At 40.0% G+C, this 9,242-nt stretch overlaps 1 protein-coding gene across 1 annotated transcript; it reads right to left on the bottom strand.

Annotated features, from left to right (window-relative positions):
* Positions 1-4,261: 4,261 nt before the first annotated feature.
* LOC116265350 (cyclin-dependent kinase inhibitor 5-like) lies at positions 4,262-7,060 on the bottom strand. The gene is made up of 3 exons (XM_031645912.2): positions 6,367-7,060; positions 5,099-5,308; positions 4,262-4,554 (listed from the first exon to the last, which is right to left on the bottom strand). Exons 1-3 carry the CDS (start codon positions 6,888-6,890, stop codon positions 4,485-4,487), a joined length of 804 nt encoding a protein of 267 aa, XP_031501772.1. The 5' UTR covers positions 6,891-7,060; the 3' UTR covers positions 4,262-4,484.
* Positions 7,061-9,242: the final 2,182 nt, after the last annotated feature.

Consider the following 9,242-nt stretch of genomic DNA (forward strand, 5'->3'; position numbering starts at 1 on the left):
TTTTTTTTCATTTTTCAGAGGGTATACTTGAATTTTGATTTTAGAGTTAAAATTCTAGAAACAAAATTCCACCTCAAAGTGGAATTAGAATGAAGACTTGCAGTTCTAATTTCCCTTTGTGCTTGCCAGTCTGGAATTTTGATTTCTAAATTGAAAATAATGTGTTTGATAAAAACAGGAATTACAATTTTAAAATTGATGAATTAAAACCATCATGGCGTGTCTTAAAGAAAGATAAAAATCTTGTTAAATTCTGGAATCATAATTCCCAGTTCCAGAATTTTGATTCAAGAACGAGCATGAAATTCCAGAAGCAAAAAAGACTTTGTTTAGTACTGCAGTTCCCATTTTATCAAAAATGAGAATTTTAGATCTAAAATTCTACAATGCCAGCCTCATCAAACACCCTTTAAATCTAAGTATTTCACATTTATATATTGAATATATTTAGCCATGTAATTTGCATGTTCATCTCAACTAATCCAGTGTTTCTCTGTCATAAACTTTGGATATTGATCCATCTCTGTTCTTATCTAAATCTGGATTGGATCATGTTCTTATCATGGTTTTGGATCAACCACAACCAATTCCTGACTTGAAGTGCTTCCACTCCCCATAGACTTCATACCCACCTCCTCCCACAGCATCTAAAGCAAACCCACTGCCTTATGTTCCTAATCGAAGCATTGGATGCTCTTTGTTTTGAATGGTCCAAGGGAAAAAATTCAAAGTGTGCTCCCATAATGTCCATTTTGTGGTGGCCCACTTGATATCTAACATTGGATTCCAAAAATTTATACCACTTTCCAAAGGGAAGAAAGATCGCTTTGAATGCGCCATTGATCAAGATTTCCTTATCTGTGCAGTTATCTAATGGACACTGCTATCAATATTCTGGTTATAACTAGTAAACATGATTGCAGGATCTCACCATTCAAGGGAGTCCATTTTATGTGCTTGAAAACGACTTCAATTCATGCTTTTTTAAGTTCATTGATGCATGATCTGACATAAACCTTGAATTGCTTATAGAGTTTAGTCAGGCATATTAGATGTCGTTTCTTAAGTTAAAGCTCAGCAGAAATTACAGGTCTGCATAATTAGTACTGCATTTATATGCCCAAACTGGCAAACTTTTGAGCTTATTCATTCGACTGTATATCAAATCGTGTGCATTCTTTTGGAGCTACTTAGTAAAAGTTTCTTACTTTTTCCCATTTTTTTTCCAATCCTTTTATTGATCATACCCGTATTGATATCAGAATTGGAGATGAATTGTTGGTATCAGCCGAATGCAATTGGCTTTTCTTGGAACTTTTGAAATGCTTTTTTGTTTCTTAAAAACGAATAACGCGAGTGTTGTTTATTGTTATTTTCACTAAAAACTGGCAGATAGCGGCCAAGCTGCTCTGTGAAACTGGCAATATCAGCTTTTAATTCAATTCGGCAACGAGAGTTGGGAGTATACATGAGTATTTGGTCAAATTGATTCAACATAAGCATTAATCCTTTATTTCACCTTTAATAGTGCAATGCCTCCAATAACACGAAAAGTTTTCAAGCTATCAACTAAACTACCGTCGGCTGATTTCACTTCATTTTTGAAGCACTTCTGACAAAAAATGCCTGTGACAAGGGCCATTTCTGCGTTAATGCTGCTGCGACTGAGTTCCTCTCTTTCTCTCTCTCTAAAAAGAAAATGGTGGTAGCAACAAACAATTCTCCTGAAACTTGTCGTGTGGTACATCTTCCAAGAACTAGACAGGTTCATGAAGATGGATAATATGGGAAAAAAGGAGTAAAACTTCTGTTCAAGAGTTACATCATTCTCCTCTTACTTAAAGTTCTCATTTTCTTTTTTCCTGAAAAGATATTTCGAGGTCCATCTTTTACAGTAGAACAGTCAAATGCAGACTTTCCCTTCGAGAACGGTTAGATGTGATCGTGTGAAGAACCCAATAACACTGTTCACTCGCAAACAAAAGATGGAAAATGACATTTTCATGGACATTAACCACGAAGCCAGATTTCTTACTCCAAGAGTGGCTTCTTCCACATGTAACAGTTTGGACCGACGAACAGTAGGATGTTGAAAGGTCTTTTAAGAAAATAGGGCCTGCGTGTCCAAGTGCAGTCTAAAGCATCTGTCATGAATTCGTACTATTATAACCTTTCAGGGCAAGAACTTAGCCTGTGAATCATGTTTTCATGTTTCATCATGCTTAAAGTAGTTAGTTTCCTCTGCCAAATTAGTTCCAAATGATGTCCATTTGGGGACAGTAGGAAAACCCAAGTTTATTCTTCAATGTTTTAGATTGGGAAGGAAAGAGTTCAGCTCTGCGCATCTTGATTTATCCAGCTCATGTTTCATGTTCCCAGAATTCCATTGCAACTATTTTTCTTCTCCACTGTGTTGATTCCTCAGTCCTCATGAAGATTTAAGCAGGATTAGCTTGCACTTTCTAAAATTAACAATTCTTTCATTTCCCTATGCGCCGCAAACATGAGTCTTGAGTTTTGCAGATGCTGTGTCCTTGTGACAAGGATTTGAGGAAGGAACACGCAGGTGGGGGACCAAGCATTGTTGTTAGATCACAGGGGCTCTACAATAGCATAGCTCAACTCTATCGAACTGCCAATCTGATGGTCGTCCGGTTGTTGCAGTGTAGGGTCATGCACTCCATCACTGTTGGTTTCAATGGGAGACAAAGCTCAAAAGCCGAGCAGAGTACAAGCATGGATGCAAATAAATGCAACTGCAGCCATGGCCCTCTTCCCCTTGAAGAAGATTTCCTGTGTTGGCGAACTGAGACAACAGGTCCAAAGAGATGGAGGGCAGAGTCATGGTCCATGGTCCATTTGCCACTCAACCATATGATTGGCGTCAAATCAAACGTGGTGTTTTCACACCTTTTAGTAGACTAGGACCAAATCTTTTGTCCAGCTTCAAAAACCCCTGTACATTAACATGAAAGTGGAAACAAAGACTTGCTTTTCACATTTTTCTGCCTTCCTCATATATGGCAGTCCCATCTTTCTCCCTTCCTCTCTCGCTCGCTTTTGCACGAGCCTATATAGACCAAGCAAGTGGCGAAGCCTCGAGAGGATGGTACAGATAGAACAGCGTCGAATCTCGTCCGCCATTAACAGACCTCATCGGAGAAAGCAAGTTGAACCAGAACCCTCCCACTATAAAGAAGGATGTGTTCACCACCGTTGCTGGTCAACCAGGCGAGGGGAAGATGACAAGAAGGCTTGAATTGGAACCAACCGACTTGAATCAAATCAGGCCAAAAAAGCAGTGGGCAATGGATCTATGCGAGCTGTGGGGCCACTCTGCAACTTGGAGGGAGCCTTTTCCCGCGCAAGTCAAGCAATTTCAGCACATTTCTCCAAGCCCACAAACACTAAGTGGGTGCATGTCAATCGGTCGCAGAAGAAACAGACAAAAATAAGAACAGTGAAACCACCTCTATCTGTTTCCTCTCTCTCAGCGAACGAGTGGTTTGCATGAGCGCAGATCGAAGATCTCATTTAATGGCTTCTTATTTTGAAGAGATATAAAATCTTCCCATCAGTGAATCAGAAAATTTTTAATTTTTTGCGAGACAAGTGGAGCAGAAGTCCATAAGAGAAAAACCTCTTCACAGAAGACGGTGAAGTTATTGCAGAGAGCACTGGACTGCCGTCGAGTTCGATAACAACAGGGTACATTCCAAGGCCTGCTCAGAATCCTCAGATACATGTTGGACACTCACTTCGAGCCCCCACAGAACCACCGTCACCAACTTATTGTAGGGTCAGAGGGTCGGGGCAAAACCAATGAAAACAGATGACTGAACGTTGATGTCAGCAACCATGAAGGTTACCAGAGATTACACGAATGCTTTAGTCAGTGAGTTTAAAAATCGATTAAGAGTTACATGGTTAACGACCAGACGGTACCCGCTCGACCCTGCACAAGAACGCCCACCGATTTCTACAGGAAAACCTCGATCCCCATCTTGGAAATTTTCCAAAAAACATTCCCAAACAATGCAGAAATGAGGCACACATAATCAAAGGGAGTAAAAAATAGCAACAGATTGTTACAGAAGAAAAGAGGAGGCTCTTCACGGTTTATATTTATAAAACTGGCAACGTAACAAATTCGGGAATCTGAATCTCCCAAAAGTTTTGTCCATTGTATGTTGTGTAGTATCTATCTATCGGGTACCTCTATAAACGGGACGAGAGAGAGGGAGAGAAACAGAGAAAGGACTTGACTCAAATGATCTGTTAAAGATTGGAATCGAACTACATGCTGTTGTGTAACTCAGACCCGTATATTACAGCAGATCATTCATAAAAACATCTATATTGCTAGACTCTTCTTTACAAGGGGGAAGTCGGAGTTCAGCATATCTCCTACCCCACTCTTGAGAACCCCTGGAAAAGAGAATAATGGTAGATACTCTATATGCCCGACCCGTCACCACCACCTCCTACGGAATTAATCGTATCCACTCGTACCTTCCCGGAAGAGGCAAATCGTTCACCGGATCATAATTGTACCTGCCATTCAAATAGCACACCACGTTTAAATTGATACACTAGTTACAACAACTTTTCCAACAAATAAGAGATACGACAGAAATATTCTTAAACTGTCAACATGGTTTACTCCTAAGAAACAAATCAGGAATTGATATGGTTTTAAGGAACCGCATATGCGAACATCAAGCTTTGATCTTGTTGGCATAGAGGCCAGGAAGCTTTGATCTTGTTGGCATAGAGGCCAGGAAGACACCCAAAGACTCCAGTTTATCAACACAAGAACACAAGAGATAAACCTACAGTTGGCTGAGCTTCCATCATCATCATCACTATTATTAACAGTATTGTTATTACTATCTTGGCCCACAATTTTCAACTAGTAGGGGAATAAACCCAGAAAAAGTTGGCTTCTCTTGGGCTCATCTGGAGGGAAATAGAAAGTCTAAAACGGGAAGAGCAAGGAGGAGACAAACTTTTAGAAACAGGAACTGAAAAAGCTATAACACAAAGAACAAAAAGAAAAAGCAGAACAAGAAGAGAAATAGGGCAAGCGCCACCATACTTCTCAATAAATCTTTGCTGCTCCTGCTGCTCTGCATCAGAAAAAAATTCTTCCATTTCACGAGCAGTGGGGATGCTCCGGCGCGGCCCGTTGCGTATTCTCCGGTTGCTCTCAGACTGGTTAGTCGGCTTAGTTGTAGAACCGGGCGCTTCGAGACTCTCTGAGTTCCTCATCAAACTGCAAGGTGTCGTCTCTCTCACGCTCCTTGAGCTAGTAAGGAAGAAAGAACAACACAAGAACGTTAACACATTAAGCTCAAAGTAAACTACAAATGGTTTTAAGTAAATGATCCACTCTCAGCAATAAAACATACGAATTAAAGATCCTAAACATATACGATAGAGAAGTCGCAAGGTCTCGTTCCTTTCCTTTCCTTCTTTCTCTAACGAGAGTGCATGTAATCTAGATGATGAAAGAACCCGGATTCGGAAAGGAGGGTTCGGAACTTTAAAAAATGGTAAGAAAAAGAACATCCAAAAAAGAGAAATGACCAGCATCATGCAAAAATGGATTTAGTTAATAAGCACAAAGCACCTTTTAAAACAAAGAGGAAGAAAAAAACAAGCAAAATTTCCACAGAGAAATGGAACCCAATGAACACAGAAGTGATCATATTAGGGGAATCAAAGCAAAAAGCTGGACAACTACCAAAAGCCAAAAAGATTAAAAGAAAAGAAAAAACTCTCTCCACAAATAATGAACTATAACACTTTCTGCCCATAGACAGCTCAAGGGGTATATGATCAATATTCAGAATAACAATGCTTCGAGGCAAATAAAAACCAGAATAAACAACATTAAAAACCAGAATAAACAACATATTCGGCCTTCAATTTTCTTTTTTTCATTTCAATAATGACGAAATGAAAACATGAGCGGCAGCGCAAAAAGCAACAAGAATTTTTTCCATTTCCTGTTGAGAGAGTTTATGTGTAGAAATTCAAGCTTTTGAAAGAGCGTTTTCTGGTAGACGTTTTAAAGTGAACAAAAAAATGGAAAAAATGGTGCGCGAAAGATATTTTCTTAAACAAATTTCCTCAAATACGGAAATACGAAGCCCTATTTAGGATTTCTCATTTTTAGCGCTACCCAAAAGAGATATTGTAACCAAGACGGCAGGTTTAAGCATAAACCCTAAACCACCGTCCCTAGACCCCCAAACCACTCAAATGCAAAACCCTGGTTTTTCCAGGAAGCATAGGCGGTTTTCCGGCAAGGAAAAGCAGGTTAGTCCAAAAACAGCACAAAGCGGGCAGCCCACAGCCTACCTTTCCCTAGCGTCGCCCTCGATGACATTCTCCCCAAACGACGCCTCGACAGCGGTCTCGCTCTCGGAGGCATGCTCGGTGCCCGACGAGGTCGCCGAAGCGGCCATGGTGGCAGCTTCGTTCTCCGACGGCTTCGGCTTGGACCTGCCAGGCGACACGGAAACCGAACGGGACCTGGCGGAATTGGCTGTGCCGGCGAGCTTCGCGTTCGACTTATTGGAAGCGCCGCAGCCGGCAGAATCGGTCTGGCTGGAAGCACGTTCCTGCTGGTGGGCGCGCTTGGGGTGGTCGGAGGAGTGGGGTTTGGGCTGCTCAGCGTGCGGTTGCTGCGGGGAAGAGAGGAAGGGCGGCTTCACGAGTCGCCGGCTGCGCAGCTGGAGGTAGGAAGCGGCCTTCTGGAGCCCGGCGGCGGCCCTCTCGAGGGCGAGGGTTCTAGCCCTCGTTCGCACTCCGAGGTATCCCTGCGACACCTCCATCACCGCGACCTCTCCTGTGCCCTTCGTCTTCTTCATGTATTTCCCCATCTCTCTCTCCAGAATCTCATGTATATAGAGAGAGAGAGAGGGAGGGAAAGAGGGAGGGAGAGGTTTGAAAGATTGAAGGGGCGGGGAAGAGGGAAGAACGGAAACCTAAGAGAGAGAGAGAGAGGAGATATTGGGAAGGGGAGTCGTTGAATGCTTAACCATTTTAGAGAGAGATAGAGATGGAAAGAGAGAGGGGAAAGAAGGAAACGAAGGGCGAAAAGGGCAAACCCTAACGAGAAAGTACCATAAAGCCCATTCAATTAAAATTAATGATGGACAAGCTTGTCTGGCGGGAACGGCCGTTTACACTGCTGAAAAGGTTTCCTTTGCCGGGCGGTTGCTGGATCTTCCAAGGGCATAATTGTCATTTCAAGGACAGATGATGCAAAATGGGGCCCTTTTGTTTCTCTCTTGATGCCCTTTTAAGAAGAAAATATTTCTCTCTCTAGACTCCCCAGTTCCTCCCGCCTGGCGCAAGAAGAGAGAGGGCGAAATGCCACATGTTCACCCCAAGCAGCGGAATCCAATGACTTGTCTGCCAAGACTCTGTACTCTCTCTCTCTCTCTCCTCTCTCTCTCTCTCTCTCTCTCTCTCTCTCTCTCTCTCTCTCTCTCTCTATATATATATATATATATATATATATACATCTCTAAAATGGATTAGAATAACATGGTATAAAAAGTTAGCACCAATTATTTGATGAGATTCTCTTTCTCTCTCTAATTAAGATCACTACACATTCTACCCATAGCCTTATATATATATATATATATATATAATGTGTTAAAGAATGTAGCGACTCTGAACAAGTTAGGCGAATGCTACAAAAACCCAGTTAAGATTATATATATATATATATATATATATATATAATGTTCAATTAACAAAAACAAAGATAATCGCTGTTATTTGTTGCCTACAAACTAAAAAAGGAAAATCGTCTTCGGTGATTCTTCTAGTATAGAAAGCGGCAAATAAAAGAATGAAGTAAACTTTTTAGACTTTGACAACAACAAAGTTAGTGAAAGTGTTCGAATTGTGTTTTAGTGGTGAAGGATGATAGAGAAAACAAATTGGATAAATTCATAAAACTTTGTGACATAGTATTTCATTAATATACCTCGAATTTTGATGTAGAATCACTAGAAAGTAGCAATCGTACTAAACGTCTCATACTTTATTCAAAGTCGGTTTTGAGTGTGTCAACCAAACAAGAACTAAAGTTTTTAAAAAACTCGATTTTATAAAACCTAGCTTTCACAAAACTAGATTAGATGAGATATAAGAAAATATTCATGAAACACTGGTTGCACTAAAAGTGTGTTCCATAAACTTGTTCCAATATCCTAATTTTTTGTCCCTTAAAATTAATCGAGAGGCATTCACATAGAAACCTACAGTGAATTTTCATGCTGATACGACCAATGCAATCTGGACTTTGAGAACAGTTCCAATATAGTTTGACCTTCTAACACAAACAGTTCAAGGAAAAGCTAATATAGTAGTAAAAAAGAAAACAGATTTGAAACCCACTTCGTTCCTCACAATTGAAAGTGGAAAATTTTCATTGTTGCAACAAATTAAGCTACTGTGAGATGTGGAAAATAAGAAATGCATATGTATTAAAGAGAAAATCTTTTCTTGGTTCAATTATCATCATTGATGATTCTTAATATATTGATTTATTTCTTCCCTAGAGATTGTTTATACTCTTTAAATAACCATTACAACTTAGCAAACATCAATGTTAGCTCTCTAATTCACTTGATTGAACAGTTCTGCGTGTGATCAGGAAGGTTGCGCTACTAACCTTTCTCAGGAAAGACCAAAAATAGCATGAGAGACTTCAAATAAATAAGCAGATGTCAAATACACCCAGAAAAGTCATGATCCATATATATATATATATATATAGGACTGTAGGAATTAAAACTGAAGAATACTGATGTCATGCCTCTGACAGTGTTAGTTAATAATCCAAATCTTTTGTAGCCCAAAAATTTATCATATGCAACTTTTTTCTCTTTTGACACACTGGGCTTTTTGTTTTCCAATTAGAAGAAGAGGAATCCCGACCTTGTTGGAGCGTCTGTAAAGTCTGTTTGGTGCATCTCCTTGACTTCAATCAATGCATATTTTTAAATGTTTACTTATGAAAAACTATCTTCGACATAAAATTCATTAAATGTTTACTTAGGAAAAACTATCTTCCACATAAAATTCATTAGGTATTTTTAAATGTTTGCCATTATTTGCAGCCCAAAAGAGTAGCACACTCAATTCTGATAGCAATCACTAGGATTCAAACCTCGAACCCCTTGATTGTGAGCCGCCATACTGTCGGATCTTAT

Source organism: Nymphaea colorata, chromosome 12 (assembly GCF_008831285.2).
Source record: "Nymphaea colorata isolate Beijing-Zhang1983 chromosome 12, ASM883128v2, whole genome shotgun sequence".
NCBI classification, from domain to species: Eukaryota; Viridiplantae; Streptophyta; class Magnoliopsida; order Nymphaeales; family Nymphaeaceae; genus Nymphaea; species Nymphaea colorata.